The sequence below is a fragment of the Strongylocentrotus purpuratus genome, unplaced genomic scaffold (genome assembly GCF_000002235.5).
Source record: "Strongylocentrotus purpuratus isolate Spur 01 unplaced genomic scaffold, Spur_5.0 spur5_scaffold_19, whole genome shotgun sequence".
Lineage (NCBI taxonomy): Eukaryota > Metazoa > Echinodermata > Echinoidea > Camarodonta > Strongylocentrotidae > Strongylocentrotus > Strongylocentrotus purpuratus.
The window spans coordinates 11,774,571-11,800,318 of record NW_022145604.1 but is presented as its reverse complement, the minus strand read 5'-3'; the positions used below and the strand labels follow the sequence as shown (position 1 = coordinate 11,800,318).

Here is a 25,748-nt window from a genome sequence, read left to right as displayed (position 1 = left end):
TAACAATGTTAAATCTAATATGCATGGCCTTACGTGTTAACAGTGCCCGTAACAGTGTCTGTGATAAAAAAAAAAAAATGCGCTTCAAAATGATCATGAAGTGCCTCAAAAAGTAAAAAATAGTCTTTGAGTGACCGGTTTTACCATACTCAATTTTCCCAATAGGATGTAGTGTTATAAAAACAGTTAGGAATACGCAAAATTTGATTTTTATTTCCAATCATGAATATCTTGATAATCAGACAGGCGATCGGCTTGTAAAAGGCATGGCCCGGGTTCCTGACTAACCTAAAGGTTCATAATTATCATTGCAGCATGAGTTAAATCCGGGATTTTGTTTCAGAATCTGAGACAAAGATACCCAATCCCTTTAAGAAAATGTTTAGAATCGAATGAAAAAAAAAGAAAAAAAATTCGCACCAGAATATCATGTTATTATACTTTTGTGTGTAAGGCAGAATATCACGGCAAACTTCTTACATATTTTTATTTCGATAGCCTGCTAAAGACGCCCCTTTTCTCATTACACGATTCTTCCCCCTTACCCCTCTAACCCCCTCTCGTGCACCCATCCGTCCGTCCCACAAAAGCGTGATTGTTGTCATATCTCTGTCATGCCCAATCAAAATATGTGCCTAGCGCTTGGGGGTCGGGTTACGGGGCGTTTTTAGAATAAATCGTCCTGAGATCAAATCCGATATCCTTTATAACCAGTACATTTGTCGGCAGATGCCGATTGACATCTCGGTATAGTGCGATCTTCAGAGGTTGGTATTCGAATATGCATGCCACGGAAATTATGCGAGACGAGTCAGTATTTTTTCATCAGGAGGCAAAACTTAAAAAGAATTGAATACGAGTTAAAGACCCATCCATTCATTCATTCATTCTTGCAGGCAGTTATTCATTCGTTAATTCATTCACCTATCCATTCATCCATCATTTTATTAATTCATTTATTAATTTCACTAAACATAAAGTGAGAAAAAGTGCAAGTGACAAGGTAAATTAAAAGAAAAAAATATATCTATCTCTATTTTTTCTTCTTTTAATTTACCTTGAAAGCCATATTTTCCATCTAGGCTGCCCCTGCAAATTTTAACTAACATATGGTGATCAGGTGATGGTACATGTAACAACACACTCTTATTTTCAAGTCTACCGGTTAATCAAATAACAAAAATAAACGACCATGCATGGTATATTGAGCAGCTTATAGCTTATTTTATTTTATTTCCTACCTATCTATACGATACCGTAAACTGGCATTCACCGTGTTCCAATTTACTCAATATATCGGAGGCCCACGAATTTCAAAGTGCAAACATTAATGTGTTTATTTAGCACTAAATGTTAACATTTTCATGGAGTTATTATGTGAGACTTGGCACACTTCGTTAATGGGGCAACTGTTCGTCAAGGCTTGCTCGTTCAAGTCATTTTGATTTTAGGTCAATCGTTATTAAAGTCACCGACACTATTCTTTTTGTTTGATATTTACATTGGAGTACGCGTGGAGTAACACATGTAGGAGAATAGATGACTCAAAAGATAAACATGATAAAAATGTACTAATGTATACGTTATTTACATTACAGCCATTGACACAATTTGGTAAAGACATGTTTCAACGATTATCTTCATATTTGTACAGCATTTAGAATATTTACATTTAGTTGTACTGGTTGTGTGTCATCATATTCTTCTGCAATATTTGCCTAAGCTTTTTCTTTTCGTCATGTACAATTCCTAGTTCGGGGACAGAGCATACCAATGATGCAAAAGTTGCATCAGTTTAGAAAATTGTTTCCTTCTTACCTAATATCATATTTGCATTCAGGTTTCAGATCTATGTCATAGTTTTGTGATGAAGTATAGCACATGTGCTTTTGAATTATGCATTGTCTTAAAGTTTTTGTAATGTGAACCAGAGGACCAATGAATTGGCCTAAAATATTATTGTTGCACAACTTAATTATTTGCTCTATTTATCTCTACGCTTTGAATTTCAAACGCCAACTGTGCTGGAAAATTGACACTAAAAACGGTCCAATTTGTGCGTTTGAATATGCATCAGTCAGTATTTTCGTGTAAATATATTAATCTTTATTTCATGGCTCCCAATTCTTTCTTTTTTTTTTCGGGAGGCTCAAACACCTTCCTTAACAATCCAATTACGGGTAACAATCGCTTCGAAAAGGGACCATCATCACAAGTTGATTACCCTTCCTGATAAACCATTAATCATTCCATTTAAAAAGCAATTTTCTAACGGGTGCATTCAGCAGAACAGTTACAAATCAGAGCTGAATTGAATTAATTGAATTATGAAAAAAGGAAGATATTTTATTTGATCTTTTGTCCGTCTGCACCTCAGTGATAAAGAGGTCGCGGTTCGACGCGTAGGGGACGACGGTTTAACAACCTTCCAAAGGGGGAAACGGAATAAATGGCTTTTCGGCTGACAAAAAAGGTGGGATTGTGATTGCCTCGCCTTTCTTACTTCAAAGTATTCTTCCTTTCATCAAATAATTTGCCTATCGTGTTTGCGCATTGGTATATCGTGTTCGGTGAAATTCAAACCACGACCATTTTCAATTCATTTTAGATCGGATATTGATAGATGGGAAGAGATACATCATCCGGCGCGCAGTCAAAGCAAGTGTTTTGTGCAAATAGAATAGTGTCAAGCGTGGAGTGTGACCACGGGCGTAGCGTGGGACCAGGCCATGGGGGGGGGGGGGGGGGGGGGGGGGGTATTCGAACGATATGGGCAACCGTCTCATACCTCAGTCACACCAGTGGGACCAATACCAGATCGACAACAGACCGAACATGACATTACATTAACTACAAGGGCCAAGAACTAGTCGGTTTGGAGTCGGTGTGAATTGGTTTGGCGATGTGACTGAGGTTTTACTTGAAAAATGACATGCGAATTTGCAAGGACTCTGATGGGGGGAGGGTACGGGAGGTGCTCCGGTCATCTTCTTTACCCTTTCTCCGTTTTCTTTTCTCTTTTTTATTTCATGTTATAGTGTTCACCGCCCAAGGGGGACACGTGCCCCCCCCCCCCCGCTCGTAATCCCAGTGGCTACGCCATTTGTTTGACTGTGAAAGCGGCTACAAATTGTTAATTCAGTCTCAATACAATGAGCTCCAAACTGGAGTCAAATTGGCATTGTAGTGACTTTTGTGAAGACATGACAAAGACCGCTATCTCTGCCACTGGACCGTGAAAACTTTTGTAACTATTACCCTGGCGTTATTGATTGTGTAGGGCATGTACATAATGCAAGGGCTCAAATTTTGTTGAAAATTGAAAAGAATTTCTCAAATTCTCTTCTAATCATGATGGAAATATCAAATGAAAATCACGAATATACGAGCATAGAACATACATACAGCTGGCCTAAAGTTTGATGAACAATGTCACAATATTTCTATCTACACTAATGCCCACAATGTTGGCATAATTTTTCTTTATCTCGATCTTTCTGTGAAACTATTGTGCCAAAATGGTTTTTCTTCTTTATACATACAGTTTATATCTGCTAAAGCCTTTATTGATCAATCTCTTTTACTTTTCAGAATGATCGATAAATTTATGAGAAGAAATACACTTTATCTATCAAGGATAAATCATATCGTCACAATGATTTCATGAAAAGAAGGAAAAAACAACTATTCCAACCAAAAGCAAAGTATATCTCCTACGCTCTTTGCAAACTTTTTTTTCCGTTAAGATATTTGTATTGCAGCATTTAATGAAGAGAGATTTTTGGAGGAATGAAGAAGGGTACAGACGTGCACCACTTTTTTCTTTCCCTCTCATTGACTGACCAAAATTGCATACACCTGTTTATACCTATTGCATAAAATCTTAATGATATTCTCTGTTCATATAAAATAGATAATAAATCTGAATATCATTGTATAGCACAATCATTATAACTTGCTTAATTGTAAGAAGATGACCTGGATTCATCCCGGTACTACATAGAAATACACTTATTGCCAAATTGCTTGCAATCGATCCGCAACCTTAAAAACAGACTTTTTAAATTTTGTTTAAAAGCCTTTATAATGAGACATGTATTTGAAGACAGAATTACATGTATCATCCTTCTTCAAAATGAAACCGGAAAGAACGTCCGTTGTCCAGTACCCTACCTTGACCGCTGAATATCTTTGCTAACCTTGACCTTTAACCCAGCATTCCACTGTGAGAGTATTAAAAAGATTTATTCTTAGCTTGAAAAGTCCATGACCTAAAATAACATTTTCTCTGTCTGTGATCGCGCGCTTCATCCGATATATTTGTACAACCAAATGGAAGATAGGGTCCTTTTTTGGATGGTCACCTTTTCTTTGCTTGCTCTTCAGACCAGTGGAGAATAAAGAGGGCTCTACCCCTCCCCCCCCCCCCCTTTGGAACCCCTTGACACATTTAAAAGTGCCTCATAAAAAACAATGACCCCAAAACAACATGAAAATATGATTATTTTACGGGGAGGTCTTGCTTGTTAGATTTGGATTGCGCCCCCTTCCCTTTCATAAATGGAAATCAATCAACTTCGGTAGCTTAATCTTTAATTATTACTGCAGTGCACATAATCGGTAGAGTGCTCAATAGTGCTCAAATCATATCAAACTTTGTCGTAATGACTTCGACTAAACAGACACGGTTATATAATCATTTTTGTATGGTGTTCTCGGTCACTCATGTTGCGTTAAACGATTCATGGTACGTTCATGACAAAAACATCGTCGGTTCATTATAGTAATACTCAAATCAAATATACATAATATATGTAATGTTCGTTGCATTTGTGTAGGATTGAATAAGTAACTTTATGAAGGCTTGTGCCACCCCCTCCAACCGTCCACCCTCCCCTCCACACCCCCTTCCCCCGCTCGTGTCTGCGATTAAATAGGTTTGCATGGCACTCTTCAACGGTCTTACTCACAGATCTTCTATTTCGTGATGAATGGGACGAGACAGGTATGAAATGCTTGGGAATTTCTCGTCAAGTCCAAGATACCAAGAATTCTTCGATGGCATACCAGATGACTGAATAACAAGAATAATTACGGACGACCAAAATATAATTCTGATATCTTCAAGGAGTTCAACCTTTTCCCCCTCCCCCACCCCCTTGCCTAATCGTGATACTGCGAGGAAGATAAAGAAAATACGAAAAAGAAATAGAAAGAATAAAAGAAAGAAAGAAGTATTCCTGAAAGTGGTAGAAGTGGTGGTGATGGTGTTCTGGTATTGTGTCAGAAGTGGTAGTGGAGATGTCAGAATAGTTTGTGGCGGCAGGGGCGTTGATAACGGGGGTAAGGGTGGGGGTATGCCTACTTTTTTGATTGGCAATTTTCGGCTAATATAATCGTTAAGATTTCTTAGATATTACCCCCCCCCCCCCTCCCTTCATCAATTCAACATTTTCTCGCGACCTCCCTGGGCCCTCATGGATATGTTTGGTAGTGGTGATGAGGGGTGGGGATGGTGGTGGTAGTGGTGATGAGGGGTGGGGGTGATGGTGGTAGTGGTGATGAGGGGTGGGGACGGTGGTGGTAGTGGTGGTGGTGGTGGTGGTGGTGTTTGTGGTGGCGATGGTGGTAGCGGTGATAGATAGTACAAGAAAAAAAAATTGTTTGTTGATAGTCGATAATGGTATCTGTTTACCTTTTTTACATTTTTAAAAATTCGCTTTTTTATTTTTCTTCTAAATTGACCTTTCCAACTTGTAACTTCCCATTGAAGCTATCTTGTGTCATGATTATGTCCCTTAAAAATTATGGTTATGATCAATGATTATGACGTCACGTCTTTCGGCGAGACAGGTGATCAAGGGTGACTTTCGGTTCTGGTCGGCTTCTCTTTCGGAATGTCACCCGGTGAATCCCGAAGATTGGTCGGCAAATCGAGTGGAGCTATATCATAATGTGGATGAGACTGCACTCTGCCAAAATATATATATGAAGACGAAAAAATAAACCCGCGCGTGTTGGGGCAAATTCCCATTGGCTGTTCACAGCAGGAGTCGCTCTAGAAAACCATTCGATATGGAAATGAGATAGTGAAGGGCGCCGTTGATTGGTGGGCTGGCAGGAGGGTTGGTTTAATGACTGCAGGCGTTTACAGTTCGGTCAGCTTTGAAAAGCGGTACGAGTGGGAGAGACAGAACCCGTTCTCGGTTTATGTTTGTTTTCGCGGACATTAAAACGAAGCGTTTGATCTCGCCGACAACGAGCAACGATCCTCATATCGCGCATAATCGACAGTTGCATTTATTCATCGCGGCATTTATCATAGTATTTCGAACGGCGCAGCGATTTTACGCTCTTTCTTGCTCCTACGTCTTCATATTCTTTCGGCTTTTATAGAAAGGTTCTCGCTTTCGCTGGAGCTCAGTTATTTACACCCTCTGATGTTGTGACACTCCCATTGAAGGCAATCCCCGCGTAACTTCACGGAATTTAAATACCAAGCTGTGTTTTGGAAGTAGACGCTCGATCGCGTTGAGTATCTGTGGCAGGCAGTGGCGTGAGCCTCTGAAGTTTGTTACTGTTTATTTTCGCATCGAAAGGTGATCGACATGAGAGTTTTATTCTCCAGGTTTTATTTGCTTCGTGTTATTGCGCAGGAGTTCTACTGAGCTGAGCCAGCTATGGTGGTGTGACTTTGCCAGCCTTGGAATCGCAGTTGAAAACATCTATTTTTTGCTCAAGATCTTTATTTCTTGTATGATTTAAATATTGACTGATTTTTTTTTGGAGAAAAAGATGGCATCATCTTTTTAAGACCTCACTATTGATCAAGTTGTAGCAGTTGTATAAAATTTGCCTGTTTTCATACAAAGTCAAAGCAAAGGCCCGGATTTTCACAATTTTATCACGGAGTGTGCGCTTAATTGCACCATTCGCATCGGAGGAATACACTCTTGAGTCCTGATCAGAGGAGCTTTGTCAACTTTCACAGAGAGGAATAGACTCAAAAATCCAAAATGGGATTACTGGATCAACAGATAATTTACAGGACACATGTATCCTTATTTCATATATTATGTTGCTTTCTGCAACTTTCCTCCACCCTTGTGAGCAACACGTACCGAACCGATGTGCTCACGAACCACGGGCACCACACCACGGCAGAGATGCAGCTCCACCGCTGGGCCGTGGCGGCGATGGATTACCCAAGGACATTGGACTGCACTGTAGTCCCGTTCATAAGAGAACGTGAGTGCCTCCAGCTAGTGCAGCGGCCTGAAACGGAAATGAACTTGTATGTCGCGCCGCCTCGCCCCGGTGGCTATCATGCTGTGCTGCCTGACGGCGGACTGAGTGGCAGTGGAACGCACGATGTGGTGCTCGCGATAGACCCTTACCCACGAGCAAGTTTTGGCCATCTCGTGATAATCTTCTTCCTCGATTTTGATTTAGATCTTGATTCGTGCCAAGACCGGGGCGGAAAATATCTTGGTGAGTGTTCAAAGATCTCTTGGGAAATTTATTTAAAACAGTTTTAAAGTTAATGAGATACTAGTGGAGCTGGAGCTGGAGCCCCCCTTCTCCTTCAGTGCAGTCCATTTTCAGTTACTTTATAATTTTCATATTTAATGATTGCACAATATGTCAATGCACATTCGCTTTGCCTTCGGGTGCTTTTAGGCAGATGTAATTACAAGTTACAAGACGAAGTTAGACCTTGCGTCTCTTTGATTAAAAATGTAACTCTTTAGATTTAAAATGCAGGTGCTTCTTAAATATGCTGGGTAGAGAATGAACTAAAAGTTCATGTATACTGAATCGGGAAGCAATAATAACAGTATTCAAAATATCAGTTTCAGCAACGAAACGAAAAACAGTTTGCTGCAAGAATTTGTCATGTGCCCCCCCCCCCCCCCTCTCTCTCTCTCTCTCTCTCTCTCGATTTATGTTACAGTTAGACTCACTTTGGGCATGCTGGGTAAGAAGTGTTCCATTTAGGTATTTTATGAACCATAATGGAACCGACCGTCTAGCCTTACCTGAATTTTCATTTAGATTATTTCTTTACTTTTATGTTTTTAAATATATATTTATGAATGAAAATCATCCAAGAAAACATCCTGTCGAAATAAAAATAAAAAGTCCGACATAATCAAGCAAAACAAAATGTTATCGCCTTCTCACAAAATCTCTAACGAGCCAAGCGAAAAAAAATTACAGGTTATTGCATTTGTTCATATGCCTCTCGGGTGTTAAATGGCCACGGGCCCTGTCCCCCCCCCCCCCCCCCCCCCCAGGTCGCCTCTCTCTCTCTCTCTCTCTTTCTCTCTTTCTCTTTCTCTTACATCTGCGCCTTTACCCATTACTTTGGAAACATGTTCACATTATCACAATATTTATCTACACTGAGCTTACTGGCAAGGACCGTATTTAGGCGAAGGGAAATGAAGGTCGACGACCTCTCTGCCATCGTCAAGGCAACATCCAGCTTTCCCCTTGTCTGGGAGCACTCTGGATGCGTTGTCATGGGCAACCGTTGAAGTTATCGGTGGAGGATGTGATAACTTGTAGACCTATCATTCTGCGATATGGACAATGTTCAAGCGGATTGTGTTAACCCATCGGCATGGTCATCCCGATAACAGTCATAGCACAATTATAAAAGTTTCACACGCGTACAGGGCATCGGGTATGCAATACATTTATGTGACATTGAAAACAATTGTAGGAGAGAGCGAGAAACGATGCCGTAGTTGTAAATGAATGTATCAATGTACTTTCCTGAAACAATTTTCATGTTGTCTTGTCTCATCTCGTGGATTTTTTTTTTTACGAGCCTCGTTTTGTGATAGCCCTCGTAGGCCTATTCCGGGTTCATAGTCAACGAAATGAAAATGGTGGACTAGGGAATATTGTTGACACTATTTTTTAAAAGTCCATTAAAATGGACATAAACATACAACGAAGAAGGGTAGTAACGGTACCTGTAAAAGGAATATGTACAAAGGCTGGCTACATGCGTAATTTTGATAATGTTAAAAAAAAAAAATGGACGTTTTGAGTTTTGGCCCCAAGTATCATCATCGACCCCAAGCACCTTCGGCCCCTCTCGCCTCCATCCAGGTATTCCTCTCCCAATCCCTTTCGTTTCTTTCAGCTGCTCAGATATTTTTAACACTGATATACATAAAGCCTTGTTGTAACATACACACAGTACATGATTGTAGGCCTTCATGTTCCCATGTATGCAGGCTCTTCTTATCAAGGGCTGACTGAACCTATAGGAGGGAAATCTGTGACAGCAAAGTGCATGGACCTTTTTTTCCCCCTTAGATATGGGCCACTCATGATTACAGTTCATTACCATTGTGCGGAAACTCTCATAGGCGACGTTCATGATAAGATTATTGTTGTGTATTTGGCATGAGCAGCAGTAGCCCCCCCCCCCCTTACCCCGGTCTCTCACTATCTCTCCCTCTCTCTCTCTCTCTCTCTTTGAATACAGAAGGTAGCTACGGGAACATATCGGCAAAGAAGGGGGTGGTCATGAAAATGTTCCAACGAAAAGAAATAAAGTGTTCATGCACCATTACTTTTTTTTATATACTAAAGTTGTTATACATACCGACCGACTCAATTCCTTTCATTTCATTTATTTGTTTAATCGCTGTAACTCGCTTTAGCCTAAGAAAACGGCTGTTTTTTCAGGGAGACGGTAAACTGAATAAAAATATACAAATTATCATACTATCAAAAGCCAGTGGCAAAAGATAACAAAACGAAAAACTTATGAAAAATTAACAAATCAAATCAAAACGAAAGGTTTAGCAGAAAAATAACCCTAAAATGAATAGAAAAATAAAGATATCAAACATGAATTATCATATGTACAGAAAAATACAAATAAACAATAGTAAATCAAAATTAAATGTATCGACCATCAGAAATGGTCCGAATCGGCAGATAGGGGGGGGGGCATGCCTCCCCCTCCTCCCGTCAGACGTCACGAACTGGCGATGCCAGTTGTGTTTTGATGATTGTTCTATTACTCGATGACACCCCGTATACATCATCACTTTCCTGGCACAACTGGTATTACCAGTGGTCCAGGACCAAAGGGAACCGCTTCCAGTACCAATGAGTACCGGGGACCCGAACCCACACCTTTCAAAACGGAGTCCTCTATACCAAACACCATGCCTTTCGTCTGATCCATCATGACCATGGTACGGTGACTCAGTCGTGACGGCGAGGCGATGAAATGACCTAACACTGTGGCAGTCATGGCAAAATAAATGTTCAAGGAAAGAAAGGGGCTTACCCCGTTCCCATTCCCACAGAAGTGCCCATAAATTATTTTACTGTCATTATGGTGAAGGTTATTCCTTTTACATCGCACACACACACAAAAAATCCTTTTTCTCGGGTCATGATTACATTGTCAACAAAATCGATGACATAGAAAACCTGGGTTGAATACATGCCTTGTGAAGTATCAATGAAAATGGTGCATTTAGAGAAAGAAGAAAACAAAAAATGTTTGATGCTTCAGTTGAAAATTAGTTCAAATATCTGCGGTTTTTTTTTCTCAAAACACACACATACATGTACATAATGTTCACTTTAAGTTTACATTTGTCAATGATCTTCATATACCGATGCATTTTTGCAAGAGGGCATGCCTCATTAAACATTTAGTTTTCAAAATATAAATTTAGATAAACTTTAAAAATCATGCTTTTCTTCCTGATTTCATCAACGCTTCACCAAGCGTTCTGTTATAGTAAAACTACAGGTTCATCAATATGAAGATATCACGTTTTGCCTTTTAGTTTCCAATTAACTTATCAAATTTCACCCATCCACTGTCGGTGATTGACGGTCCCTTCTGGGGCCTGCTCATCCACCCACTTTCAATTCTGTCGTCCCAAAACATGATATTCTTGTCGTTTTGATTATGTTCACGTTTCATTTTGGGACTCTGAGAGAGTATAAGGGATTACCTTTACCGAATATGGAATTTGCCGAAAATGTGCTTATTGCACATAGGGCGGATCCAGAATTCTTTGAAAGGTAAAGGGGGAGGGGGGGGGGGGGGCAAAGATACATTTCCAACTAGCGAACTTTTGTTAAGTGCCATTTTTGGTATAAAATGATAGGCACAAGAACGCAATCGAAGGCACACAATGACCGAGGGGTTACATAAGGGTGCCATCTCTGTACCCACCCCTCCCCCATGATTCCCCACCAATGTTATCATGTTTATGATTTTCATCTGAACATAGATTTTTTTTTTTCTACTTCAACGAGTATTGTGAAGTGTGACTCCTTCGATACTTCGACAACGATGTGTGTGCTAAGGCTTCGTATTATAGGAAGAAGCCATTTGGCATTTTGTTTTGATTTGTACGTGAAATGTATTCGATTCGATTACTACTGATGTATTTGTTTGGACTTTATCCTCCTTGTTTTATGCAGCTGATTCAAAAGTAGGTTGCATCGGACAAGTTGATGTGATTTCTTTTGTTGTTTTTACTCATTCTCGCTGCGGTTCATTTAGACCGATGAATGAGCGTAATTATTTAGATCTTGAAATGACGAGGACTCCTTTTTCATTCTCCTATTGCAGCCGTGAACCGCGATCCGACGGAGGCAACGTTTCGTGACACATAAAATAGACGGAGTGTCAGGGAGAGGAGAAATCGCTTTATGTACCCTACAATTACCCATATAAATCGGTCTTCTCTCGTGGGGATTCGAATGCCAAAGCAAGATGAAGCAGAGAAGCCGTCGTTTCACTCTGAACTTGTTGATATACGGTATTATTAGGAGAAGAAAAAAAAATCTTAGAAAACGAACGTCGTGCCGATATGCGATTGTGTTTACCAAGCGCTGCTATTTGAACTTTTTTTTCTTTTTCTGAGAGACTCGCTCTCTGGGCCAGTTCTTGGCAAAAGTTTGGTGTGGGTTTTGCCGGCGAGACTCCTTTTATAATTTGGGGGTTTACCTCGGTCTTTAGTGGCTGCTTGAGTGTATAGAATAGGACTCGGTTTGAGGACTTGGTCCCTGGAGGCGTAGCCTGATAATTGGCCTAATTGCATGTCTGGATATCGGGTAAAAGCTCGGGTCAGCCCCGGGTCATACCGGCTCCCATTGGTGTATAGTGACTTCCAAAAGACTTTGCCGCAGATTCAAAGCCGAAGAGATCCTACTCCTTCCCTCATTCACCCTCCTAACTTCTCTATTTTCCTTTTTATTTTGCAATATCACAATTTTATTCCTTTCCAACAAAGCAGAGAAAGAGGACTGTGGCATACGTTTGATTTTTAGCCGGGGCTGTTGGCGCGGGTTCTCTACGTTTTTGTGGGTGCTGGGTGTGATAGGGGTATGGTGATACTTGTAATGTATCTAATTGCAGTTGCGGTGCTTTGTGGATATCAGATAGGCGAACCGAATATCATAGAGCGGGAACTTTATCTAAACAGAGGCGATTAGAAAGGATTTCAGAAACGGTTTTTGAGCCGGGAAGGCCAACCGCTATGGCACCTATTCCTTTTGGGGGTATACCGTGTTGTCCCTTGAGGGTGGGTATGACTGAATTCTTTGGTGCGTGGTTTTAATTGCAGCCTGGAGTAGAGAACATGCCGTATTGCTAGAATCAGCACCCGAGGACTCGACTCAACTATTGCTACCACGAAATCTCATGACTTTCACTGAAATCTATCCCCCACCACCAAAGCGATAACAACGGGAGGCGGCATGTATGCCCTCGCCAGTTTACCCCCCTTTCATATCGTGTAAATCAAAGGTAATGTTGAAAGAAAACACAGATGAGAACTTGATGATATGAAAGAAATGATAGTGATGCATTCCATTCCACGTTAACGACATTCATCTATTCTCGGTATCTAATGGGTTTCGGAGGATGTGTTGCCCCTAGCATCCAGATTAAGGCCGTATAATAATACAATAATGTTCTTGATATTGCTTGTGTTGATGATAATGGATACCACAATGAGGGGGCTCAGGTCATTTAGAAACATTTTGTACAGCTTTTTTTTTGTTCTTAAAAAAAAAAAAATCGATCTGAAGTTTGATTATTATATCTGCCTGTGTACACCAGCGCCGAACTAATGAATGCCAACACCCGTCATCATACTATTATTTTGATTCCACAGACATTATTTGAAGAAGACGAATGAGACGGCCATCGCCACCATCGGGCGATGAAAGAACTTAATTTAATTTTAGCAACTTTACATTAATCTTAATCTAAGGAGACACGAACGAACGGTTTGAAAAGGTTAAAATCGGGCTATCAAGCTGTTTTATAGCGCCATACAAATGAATCCTTAAATTAACCTCACCATTACCTAATTGCGAAAGTAAACAATTTATTTACACCTACGCATCGATCGTTCTTGAGAGATAAAACGGAACGTGTGAAGGTCACACTCATTTAAAGCGGGGCTCCGAACCAACTTCTTTCTTCAGAGGGGACCCGAGTTGAAATGTTAGGGTCTCCGTACATTTGCCCCTGTGGTATATTTTGAAATATGAGAGGCTGGGTCCCATCTTTGCAATGGATTCGAATAGGTTGCAAGTCCTCCAATCAATCGCAATATGACTGTTTCCTATATATTAATAAGCACACGGTTTAATAATCGCACTCCTTTAAAGACGGGGACCATGAGTTCAAACTTAGGGGCACATCACCACCAGATCCTGTTCAGTCTTAGGCCCTGTTAAAATGTACTGCTAACTGTTCAGCTAAATGCCATCTATTTAATATAGACCTCTTTAGCTTTCCCGATAAAGTTAAAGAAACTTGAAGACCGGCACCCGGACGATTCAACAGGAGGAAACTAAGGCAAACCCTTGATAATACTGAATGAAAAGATATCACGTTTGATTTTGCATATTTCCACCCATGAACCTGTACACTGTTGTCACCGAAGTCTGAAGTTCAATATGCATTCAGTATCTTGAGTGGGCGTTTTAACACGTCTTAACTTTCAAAATAGAACGACGAGATCATGTGAAATTTCCAGGAAACATTGCAAAAACATTTTTCCTATCTGTGTACATGTCTTGGCATTCGGAATGTAGACTATGCTTCTCCAGATGTTCTTTTTTGTCAGTAGATGAAATACCGATATGAGAGCCCTTTTAGGGAGAGGCATTTTAAAGGGGAAATCAGCGATTCTACTGATAGAAATAAGCATATTAAGATGCTAAAGGTTAGGGATATTGCCATTTTACCTCTGGAAATTTATACTTTTTTTGTTTTTGTTATAACAACAGTGATCGTTCTTGTAGAGCGCCCATTTCCTGGGTGGAGAGTGGCAAATGCGGTATTGCCAAAGGACGTTAGTCCCGGGTTGGGATTCGAACCCTCAACCCTTTGATTTAGAGTCAAAATCCCACAACGTAGGGACGATGAATAAGCATGATTATTTCGAAAGGTGGATAGCCAGGATCTCTATCAAGGTATCTTTTAGCTCGGGAGATTTATTGCATCTTTTTTTCCCCACACATCCCCGTTTGTTGCCATTCTAGTGCACTCTTGCAGTGTCATTCCACCTTACGTATTTAATGTTCCCCTTCCATCTGGTTCTTGGTTTCCCTCTTGGCCTAGTGATGACCGAGTGTGAAAGTTTAATACTATTCTCGCTCCAGGGCTTTATGTATCTGCTCTATTATGACAACTGGGTTTGTAAAACAAACGTCGGCATCTTGTCAAAGGAAACAGTGATCCCTTCTGTACACGATTAAGAGCAATCAAAGGCTTAGGACCAACACCTGTATCGTGATAACACACGAGACTGTCCCCATACGTCATAGACGAGGAAGTGGACACGGTGGAGGTGTGTAAAGGATGCAGGAATATGAGTACGATGCGTTTGGGGTTCCTTAAAGGGCTACCCCCCCCCCCCCCCCCCCACTTCCCCGCATTTCCTCAAGAGTTACGAAATTATAATTGTTTACCACAAACTTGATATTTCGGCAATGGAAATCAACCCCTTGGCGAGATTTGTCAGTATACCTCTCTAGAATCAAGTAGCTTGGCCTTGGCTTTGGCGCGATGCTAGGCAATTTTCAGAATCCATATTTAATCGAGTCCCTTAAAAATGTTCATCTTGTCCGAAAAATGATATAATCCATTCTTGGACCTGAGCAGAGTTCTGTGTAGTCCTACATTGTATGTAGTTAAAAGAGTACTAGGATCCAATTTTAGGAGCTTCTTATAAATACGTGATCATTTTATTATGATCTTTATTAGGATTATGACCAATAGTCGCCTGTACCTTCATTGTATAGTATTAGTGTTCTGGAAAACGATGCTCTCTCAACCTTGCAAATATTTTTTCTTCTTCACGTCTGTCTGTTGCATGCTTATACCAAAGAGCTGTATTGATGTGTTAAGTTCACCGATTTATGAACATGCTATTTTTATTTTGGGGCTTGGCTGTGTGTCCCCCACGCTCCCCGGAACACACCGATGTTTTAAAGTCATAATACAAATTAAAAGAGCATGCAGTCAACAAGGTCCAAAGATACGGGCGGCATATCAAAGCGAGGTGACCAATGCTATCTGACCTTTGTCAACACATCTCATATAATTTGCTTTTTGGTCTTCACAAACAAAACTAGATGTTTCTCTAGTTCTACCTCTCTCTCTCTCTCTCTTTGCCATGCGTGATATGCAACATGCGTAAAGTTCATTCCCATCTCCAGGTTCATTTATCCTTTTCTTATGTTGCTTGGGATACGACTACAGATAAGCAGTTGCAGAACCTTTCGAACTATCATATACCTTTTATAATGTCATTGAGCTACACATTTTTAAAGAGGTGTTAACCCATTCATTTACGGCTTTCAAACATCAGCCACCACATGCAATGTGCGATGATTGTTGTTTTAATAGCCCCTACACACCCACACACGCACACACATACCCCACATCTTCTCTTTTGGTCTGTCTATATTTTCATGGGATTCTTCATAGGGTAGTTACTTCAACATTATATTTATAGACGCACATTGCAAGGCGTTTACCGTCAACAAACGTTGATGATCACCCATTTCAACACCCCCTACCACCACCACCACCACCACTACCCTCCTCTAGAGACGCCACGAGTAGGGTCTCTATTTTAATGGGACCTCTCGTAGGCTCATTACAATCTTACACGGGGACCGTGTTGATAGGCACATTATGATGCATTTACTGCCAAACGTTGCTGAGCACCTTATTCAATACCACCTCTGTACCACCCCAACCACCACCACCACCGCTGCCACCCCACCACACCACCTACCTCCCGTGGACATAGCTCCGAGCCAAGGCTCTGTGCTTTTCAACTCCCTGGTACTACCAAGGAGTGCTGGTAACTCCTTGTTAATACCCATACGCTCATTCTTACACCAACGCCGTGTTGATCGAGGCACATTACGATGCGTTTACCGTCAACAAACGTTGGTTGATAGTGGCGGTGTATCAAAGGAAAGGTGTGAATCTGCGCCCATTACCTGTCATTGCTGTATATACTGTCATGGTAGTCTCAATGTCGAGACCTACTTGATGACGATAGCGAGGGCTTGCCGTGATAAAGGAGTAACGTGGCAAATAATATTGGGTGAGCAGTGGCGTATCCCGCAGCGAGGGTTGAGGGCGGTGGCAGATACGATTCCTTTGGATAAGAAACTATTGAGCCCCCCTTTCCCTCCCCGTGCCCCCTCTTTGGGTTTGAAAGCCCGGGGAAATTGGGGAGAGGGCTGTAAACGAACATCCGACATCTCCCTCAAGGGGTCGCCCCCTGGTATACATTATTGGATACGCCATCGATGTGGTCTATGTAGTGTATGAAGATTTTATCAGTTGGCTAGACTTAAATAAAAATCGACCGAAGGCGATTTGTATAGCCTCGTGCGTCACCTCGCCTTATTGAATATGCGAACTTGGCAGTAACATATTACATAATCATGCATGCTTTAGGCAATACATTTCACATATTGATATTGCCTTTAACTTGATTTCTTTAAAGTCTTTGTGATCATTTTAAGCAAACTTAAGTCAGAAATGCCAAGTGGTAAAATAACTTCCGTCTTCAGACACTCTTCCTCACTACAGAGCAAACTGCACTTCAGATATCGACGAAACACTCCAAAATTTGTGGTCGCAATCTTTCCGCAACCAATGCACAAAATATGGAAAAATGAAATAGATGTGTGCCCAAAACGTATTTGATCGGCAAATAGCGGGGTAAATATACACTCCGGCGTCAATATAGATTGGGGAAACCCTGGTCCTTTTCTTTCTTTTGAGCAACCTCTTGACACAGAACCGATTGAAAAGGGTCTTCAGTTCTTGACCTCATCGACTAAGGAAATAAACTCACAGAAGAAACAGTTTTCGGTAAAGTTGACATAGACCAGAAAAGGGAGAAGGAATGCGGCGCGTGTGAAAAGATGCGGCGACCTCGTCGTGGTCAAGAAAAAAGAAAGAAAGAAAGAAAGAAGCAAAATTGGGAGATTAATGTATTGAGATAAGTCATAGAAACGTTGGATCATCTGATTCGCGTGAAATATGGTGTTAACGTCTTAATTTGGCATTATTTTTGTTTGAGATGTGTATTTCCCCCCGCGAAATGTTATTGCCATTTTTGGGTCTGTTTCATATCAGTTTGGCTACATGGTGCTTAAAGATTAATTGTTCAGGAGGTGTCGAAAAGGCGACAATTTGTGTTTGACGAGAAGCTGTATTTTTCGTCTGATAAATTAGGTTAGCGTTGGGTTCATAAAGAAGCTGCCATTAAGCAATTGTAAGTCCTGGTGAGTGCTGGATTGGAGTTCGAGATTGTACCTGTGTTACAAATTGGCGGTGGGTGAAATACGTTGAGACAGTCCAAAAGAAGCAATATATAAACTGGGCATGGTTTCATGAAACCCAGAGCCATCTATACACATAGTTTGGCCAACCCGGTTCGAGTTGGACACACTATGGCGACTACTGCTTTGTTGGGCAAGCACAAAATAAACGAATATACGCCATGTTGCGACCCAGTGAAACCAAGTTGGTCCAACCATAGACGTAATTACGTCTATGGTCCAACTCTGTGTATAGATGGCTCTGATGAAACCGTCAGGAGTACAATTTCACCGACATCCTATAGACATTTGTATTACAATTAACCCATTTACTACTGAATTATCTCATTCCCATTGACTTATCAAAGGAACCTCCCGGTTCCAGTAGGTAAAGGGGTAAAACGCGTTTCAATGGCATGTCGGCGAACTTATGACAGTTTCCGGAAAAGAATACAATTCCCACGTGAACAACAATATCTGTAATGTTGCAAGGGCATATAGAGGTTTAACAAGAAGGACAAATCATTAAAAACAATTCTTTGAAATTAGCACATGATAGATAGGAAACATATGACTACATCACGTATGATGGCAAGACCTTGCCAAGGTGATCCATGAGTAACACTCTTGTTCAAGAGTCGTTAGCGAACTATTTATAGAAGGTGATGGAAATTGGATATTCGATCATCATTTGATATTCGAAACGTTGGATAAAAAACAGGAAAGTCATTTTGATGTTTAAATGTCAACGTGAAAACGTAAAACGTGACCCCACATTGGCGGTCAATGTGCTGGTAAACATGTTCATATGCGGATGTAAGAAGGGGGCACAATTGTCCTGTGCGCCGCCCCGCCCCCTTTTTACAGTCATAAAGGGCACGTAGGAATATCAGACATTTTGCGGACTTGTGCCCCCGTCCCTTTTTAAAATCATTAAGGGCACGTAGGAATATCAGACATTTTGCGGACTTGTGCCCCCGTCCCTTTTTATAGTCATTAAGGGCACGTATAGGAATGAATATCAGACATTTTGCGGACTTGGGGCCCCACCCTATGTCAAAATATCGGACATTTTTCGAACTTGTGCCTACCACACGTGAAATTCTCGGACATTTTTGGACCCTTCTCCCCCCCCCCCCCCCTTCTCTCCACAAGGGATCACTGAAGCCGCCCCTGATGCTTGGTTACCTGGATATTGTCCTTCGGGTTTTTGCGTCAGGAAGTCATACCGCGGACACAGGTTGCTAAGCAGCTATTTCACGTTTCACAATGTTACCATTAAGATTTTTTTGTAAATAAATATATACGGATGCTCGAGAAAAACATGATGAATCATTTCACATTATGAGCCGGATACTGTTGGGTTGCCCTGGCTTGTAACACTAGACGATCGACGAGACGTGAACGGGCATTTCAATTTTGTGTTTCCATCATTTCTGCATATTGTTTAACTTTAAGATCTTTTACTCGGTGTTATTAATTGATAAATGACAATTTGATATGATTTGATTTGATTTGAATTTCTTCTGCATTCATATAAGTACACAGTTTTGAGATAACAATAGTAATATTTGAAGAAAAAAAATAATCATTTTTCAGACAGTGAATCACAAATATGCTAATATATAGAACAATTGTTTTTTTCAAGAACGGAATGATAAACTCATAAAAACTAAATTTCATCAAACATTATCAAATTATTTGCGGAAGAAGGACTGTCATTGTAAGCAGATTGCCGTGAAAATATGACAGCCCCAGACAAAACTCATGAAATAGATTAACGCAATGTCATATGAACACGATTAATTCGGTTATATTCTCAAATACTTATTAGTCTATAGTTCCATTAATGATCTTTAGCTGAGTCATAATATCATGTGAATACATTTGCTGCTATATTACTAATATTTCCCAATCCAGAGTTCACATTCCGCCCGGAAAGCAGAGAGGCTAGATGTAATTGACCTCATTGTCATGACTTTCTCAATATATCTTTCAGTATTATAAAGTGGGTGTCTAAACTCCCCCGTGTGACCTACCAGAAAATATGTCGTATAGAGCGCCAACGATGAAATGGAGAAAACGAATTTCATTACCATTGGCCTTCAAAAATACCTCATTAATTTAAATCGTCACGTTTTAGGGGTAATTAAAGTATGAAAGGTGAATACACTTTGTGATTCTTACCACTTTGCAGGGTTGTCGGTAGGGCATTTCTACCCACTTGAAAAAGAAACAAATAGCCGTAGTCATGAGATCACTAATCAAGGCAACGGTTAATGTTGAAATTCATTTTTCCCCTCAATTTTTGGGACCCTCCGACAGGCCATTTTGTTGAAAATAAATCTCTGAATAACATATTTGAATACATGTACAAATTAATATTATACAAAACTTCAGAATAAGATATACATAATACAGACTAAGATATACATAATGAACATCAACCATAATAAGCGATGACTGAAAGCATAACATATTAATAATACATATGATTTATAAGGCGCCAATTCCACTTGACAGTCAAATGCTCAAGGCGCATATTGATAATATTGATAATAATGATATGATAATGACAAAACTATACATACAGAACATGATAATACAAAATATATTTTTTTTTAAATCATTATTACAATTTTAATGTTAAAACTTAAATAAACTGTGCAGCCTGTGAATCCGTTATACAATAACCTTGCAAGAATATAAGCGTGGCATTTTTGCATCTAGCCTACACCAAAGAAAAGATGTGGTATCAAAATGTTTACGACAAAAATACGGAATACTCAAAATGTAGATGAAAGAATATTTTTAAAAAATAGAAAATGTGATTTTAAATAATCAAATTAAGTTATATAATTACCTTCGCTTAATCTGTGGTCATGAGCTAGACTTGCTGTAGAATTAGCACTCAAAATGACTTTGCCTAAATATTCAGTAAAAAAAAAATTACAATTTTGTTCTCACGTGTTCATTAAGCATTTCCGTTATTACACGTATGTGGTTAATTGTTCAATACATGCTAGACCTTGTCTAATTACATTTGGTTTGTGCGGTGTGACCTTTAGTTGCACAGGTATTCCAATCTTTAAAGAGGGAAATTCAAATAATACATTTTCTTTCAGCTTTAAAAACCTATTAGAGAGGCATCAAGAAACATATAGTGGTATCATATTTACGAAGGCGCACATTAACCATGTTAACCGTGTTTACATGAACATACATATAAACTCTGAGGTCATTCACAACACAGCGCCGCAAAATTGGGCCATGTGCTAAACAACATAAATTCTGCACCAAAGGGTGTAAGTCAATTGAAAGCATCATTACATTTTGGTCGTTTGTTTATGGTTTTCATCAAATGATGACTGTGTTGAAACATAATGAGAAATTCACCTAAACTAGTTTAATGAGTATGATTTATGACAATTAAAGATTTCAGCAATAATCGTAATTCACAACATTTTTAAGGAAAACATGTTGTTAACAGTGAAGAATGTTTACAATGTTTTTGAAAACGAAGTCTTCTTAGCAAGGTATCATACATCACTGATGCACTTGAATTCAAACGAACAAACATGTGTTTCAAAACCAATCCCCAATTCATTGGCAATTTAATTCGGCTCTTGTTTTTCCATCGCATACTTCTACCGTGACCCGTGTATGATGTACCACGCTATGCAATATATATTTCATCTCTTCCTCTTCTTGTATGTAAGCTGTACAAAAACGGTTTTTGTTCTGGACGGGATTGTAATTGACTCGACTTGACTTCTCGGTCGATATACCTGTCGTTTATTCGGGTCGGCTGAACAAGAATTCGCTGCTCCCGCTCTCATAAATCTTCTCCCACATGCTCTCATCTGTGTCATCGTTACGGGCTTCTTTGCGGGCCGAACATCGAGTATAATCATGATAAGTGTTGTCTGCCTGGAGTCGGAATGGCGTTAACTCTATGGTGTATAGGGCGAAATGGGTCAACGTAACGGCTTTCTTGCTCTAAGGAAACTGTATAAAAACTAGTTAACAATATTAAGTTTTTAAGCAGTTTAGTCGTTAGGAACAAGTAATCTCGAGTAAACGACTCTGGGTTTTTAAAAAGGATACCAAAAACGAGGGCCGAGTAACGTTCCCCAAATATGAGAAGCACGTGACCATACTCGTTGTAAGTTGTAACCATGACAACGTACGTCATGTCCACAAATATCACCTATAATTATTTGCCTATCTGCATTCGATGTGTATCCCATTGTATCTCTGTAAAAGTGGTTTAGGTCTATTGCTCATTGAGTTTAATTTCCAGTCGCGGTCTTATTCCTAGTTTGTCAAATATTCATTTCTCTCATAGTCATTTAATCATAAAATCAATTTTAGACTTTATAGATGGTAGACGAAATGGGCATTAGCCAGACAGGGAATTAGACTAAATGAACAAAAGACCATTATGGGTAGTAGAATAATCGGAGATTAGACCATATGGAAATAGACCAAATGACTATTAGCTTAATTAGCCATTATACCAAATGATAAGAAGACGAAATGATATAGATCATGTGAATAGAAGACGAACTGATTGTAGACAGAATGACAATTCAACGTAAAAGTAACGCCTTTGCCTCCATCTCCCGCAAACTTCCTCCTCCTCAATCTCTTGTTACTTTACTGGAAATCGCGTTTCATGTCGAACGCTAAAAAGTTCCAGTAGGCCTACTTTTCATTCAGTGAATTACATCCAGGTATGAAAACATCAGACTACACCAATAATGCTTTACGTTTTTCATGAACCTTATGTCTTCTTTCCAATGCAATGTGCAAGCGCACATAAATCTATATATGATTCCATCAATAGTTATAATCCTTTTTGTTACAGATAAACTTTAATTGATTATTTACGTCTACATTAAAACAAAATGAATAATATAGTACATCTTTAAAAGTAACTGAGGCCTGGGGAGAGCAGTTTGGAAAGATTATTCTGTAATCGGCAAAATCTAAATCTTACATTTGTCATGTTTTGTCTTTTTTTTACAGAGATATACTTTACTGATGCTTTACGTCTATATTTCGAAAATTGTATAATATTGTACATCTTTAAAGTAATGGAAAGATAATTTTATAATCGACAACATTTTAAGCTTTCATATTTATATATATTTTTTCTTTTTCTTCTCACTAGCTAGCGGTGAATGCCTTCAGCTGGCTGAGAAGCAGCGATGTCGAAATCGGTTATGGCCTCGAAGTGGACGACGACGATGCGACATCAATTTCTTGCCCCATGTCTACTCCCCCTTTGACGAGGTTTGTGAGTCTTTCATTTTAATTGTCTTAATTGGCTAAAACAATGCATTTTTATACTGTGTTGTTCTGTCTTCTTTATCACTAATCAAGTATGAGTATTAGAACTTCATATCACTTTATGAATACAGAACTTTAATCAATTAATTATTTCAGGAGGATTCCGCGTTATTGCGTTTTTTTTTTATTCGATCTAACGATCAAGGATGTTTGAGGTACATGCATTTCCATATTATACATGTATAACTTGCCCAACCAAAATTACCAGATAGGCATACACCCGATTTCGGCTTTGGTATGCCATTGAATATCAAATTCTACGTGGAGAATATTCTCCTTCTTATTCGTATGCGGCTCTTCAAACATGATTGTGAAGCTTTCAAACTCGGCCAAATCAGCCAAGCTCTAAATTAGATTTCCAACTTCATTGAATCGGGTTTATGGACTAAATACCACCAGGTTTCTATATGCTATATAAACCTAATAACTAGATAGAAACGCGACGTAACATCACACATATCCTATATGCTTTAAAACCCACTTTATGTCGTCTTTTTCAAGAAGAAGGAACCGTAATGTTTTTATGTTTCTCACTAATCCACTCAATTCAAGTCGATCAAAGTTCCATGGACCCCAAGTTAATCCCATTTTCAAAGGACTTGCGCGCATTATAGCTAATTCACACCTCCCTTTAGTTTACTGCTACTTGCTTTTTGTTCGAAAGGTTTTCTAAGACCTCAGGATTCAATACGAGCCGATATTTACATTTTAAGTCACTGTCTGAGTCATGACAGTTACTTTAAATCTCCTCTTTGGTTTTGATACAAAACTGTGTTTAAAGATTGACTAGGTTTATGACCCACTTCTATGTGTTCTGTGCAGAACCCCGTTTGATAGAGTGCCGGTCAAAACAGTCTTTTAGGCGAACTATGAATTTTACAGTCTGGCCTTCTTAGAATTTCTACAATGGCGGCAGGAGTGGGATATTGTGGATGTGAAATAGTTTTGTTTGTAAACAAGATAGTGGAGTAAACAAACAACAACATTGTTGATTGAATAATACCAATAGACGTGTACAGAGGTCACGAGATTGGGGTTCTATATGCGTGTATTAATAGCATTATATTCCGTATGGTGGGTCGCAATGAAACAAAATATTTTTCCCCGAAATTTTGTAGGAATAACCCATACTTTATGAATAAAAAACACCTCTTTGACATTAAATATATGTACTTATCAAACCGAAAAAACAATGCTCGCAAAAATTTCATATCTTCAAAACAATTTCTTTTTTACAAGGATCATTTCCCTTAAAGTAGTTATTTTGAATTTAAATTAAATTTGGCGTTTAGAATAAACCTGAAATATTGTTGAAGTGGTGCATAACCATGACGATTATGTTTTGTTACATTTATAATTTTGGTTCTTTCATTATCAAGGGGCCATTGACACGATTTTGTAATTATGATCTAATTAGAATTATCTTTTCCATTTGATGATACAAAATACTCGGGAATCTAAATTATCATCTACACTACTCGACTGAATGATGCATGATCTTTATCCCCACCTCGAAAAAGGTTGAATTGTTAATTTGTACCAAAATGTGCTACATGTGTACAAGTTTTGATTCAAATGGTTACGACAAATGCTAGGAAGTCGCATGTGAATCAAAAAGGAGAGATGCTTTGAGGTTTTGATTCAAAGGTTCCGCAAAAGTTTAAGAGGTTACATGTATGATGAGGAGCTATGATGAGTAAAGAGATATATATGTAATCATTTACCAGATTTTGGTTAGGAAGTTAGAGGTGTGAATGATCATGAAGTTAATTGGAAGGAATAAAGAGAGATATGTTTTCAGGAATTGATTCAAAGGTTCCGCCAAAGTTTAAGAGGTTACATGTATGATGAGGAGTTATGAGGAGTAGAGAGATATATAATTATGTCTCAGGTACTGATTTAATGTTTAGGAAGTCGTAGGTGTGATGATATCATGATAGAGTTGCACAGAATAAAGAGATATATGTTTTCAGGCATTGATTCAAAGGGTCCCGCCTTACTCGTTTAAATCAAATTACAAATGTGATCACAATCTTAGGGCTACGAAGGAGAAGAGACTATATTCAGGTATTGATTTAAAAGGATCCCGCTAACTGATTCCAAAACCAAAGGTATGAAGGTGCACTTATAAACACAAATACAGAGAGACGTGTTCAGGTACTGGTCCAAGGTCCCCAGCAAATTATTGTGAAATGAATCACGGATATGGTTTTACAATTTCTCACGTATTAATCAAAGGATCCTACAAAATGTGAAAATGCACAGGTATGATCATGATCATGATCTTGGAGGTACAAAGAGTGCATAGTTACTTGTTATTTTCAGTCGTGCATTTAAATGATCTGCAAAACGATAGGACATAATTGATTAGGTATGATTGTGGAGTTGAACAAGTAAATATATGTTTTGGGTCACAGGTATATGATCACAAGTTTTGAAAGAAAGGGGTAAGAGATACGAAATTCTTTTCAGGTACTGATGCAAAGAGTTCCGCCAAATATCTCGAAATCTTAATTATCATT

At 39.3% G+C, this 25,748-nt stretch overlaps 1 protein-coding gene across 2 annotated transcripts in view; it reads left to right on the top strand.

Moving 5' to 3' along the window:
* The first annotated feature begins 6,199 nt into the window (after positions 1 to 6,199).
* LOC593876 overlaps positions 6,200 to 25,748 on the top strand; it is a 29,181-nt gene continuing 9,632 nt past the window's right edge. The window contains exons 1-2 of one of the 2 annotated variants that reach the window (XM_030990318.1): positions 6,200 to 7,491; positions 23,048 to 23,169. In XM_030990318.1, coding sequence (XP_030846178.1) covers positions 7,017 to 7,491; positions 23,048 to 23,169 — 597 coding nt within the window. In that variant the 5' untranslated portion in view covers positions 6,200 to 7,016. The remainder of the gene's footprint in view (positions 7,492 to 23,047; positions 23,170 to 25,748) is intronic. The other variant, XM_793334.5, reaches the window with a different exon arrangement.